At 66.4% G+C, this 348-nt stretch overlaps 1 protein-coding gene across 1 annotated transcript in view; it reads left to right on the top strand.

The window, feature by feature from the left end:
- LOC104161026 overlaps nucleotides 1–348 on the top strand; it is a gene marked incomplete at its 5' end in the record, with an annotated part of 1,060 nt that overhangs the window by 292 nt on the left and 420 nt on the right. Inside the window, 2 exons of the mRNA XM_009699314.1 lie at nucleotides 6–43; nucleotides 133–302. Of these exons, the coding sequence (XP_009697616.1) occupies nucleotides 6–43; nucleotides 133–302 (208 nt within the window). The remainder of the gene's footprint in view (nucleotides 1–5; nucleotides 44–132; nucleotides 303–348) is intronic.

The raw sequence follows: 348 nt of genomic DNA on the forward strand, positions 1-348 counted from the left end.
GACGGAGCCGTCGCCCGACAGCTCGACGCCTGCTCGGCGCTGGGTGAGTCTTGTGCCGCCAGGCCAGGAACCCACCGCCGGGTTCTCCCTCCCCCCCGACCCGTCTGGCAGCTGCCCGCTCACCGCCCGCAGGTGCCAAACTGGACGATTTCGCCGATTTCACCACCTTCGGGTTGGCCACGGCTCTGCTGCTGCAGCCGCAGGGCGTCCTGGACGGGCTGCTGGCCATCGCCTATGTGATGGCCGTATTCACTCGCCTGTGCTTCTTCTCCAGTGGTAAGCTGAGCATTTTGGGGGGCATCGGGGGTTTTGGGGGTGATTTCCCCCCTCCCTGGCTCAACATCTGGC

The sequence above is a fragment of the Cariama cristata genome, unplaced genomic scaffold (assembly GCF_000690535.1).
Source record: "Cariama cristata isolate BGI_N322 unplaced genomic scaffold, ASM69053v1 scaffold38304, whole genome shotgun sequence".
NCBI classification, from domain to species: domain Eukaryota; kingdom Metazoa; phylum Chordata; class Aves; order Cariamiformes; family Cariamidae; genus Cariama; species Cariama cristata.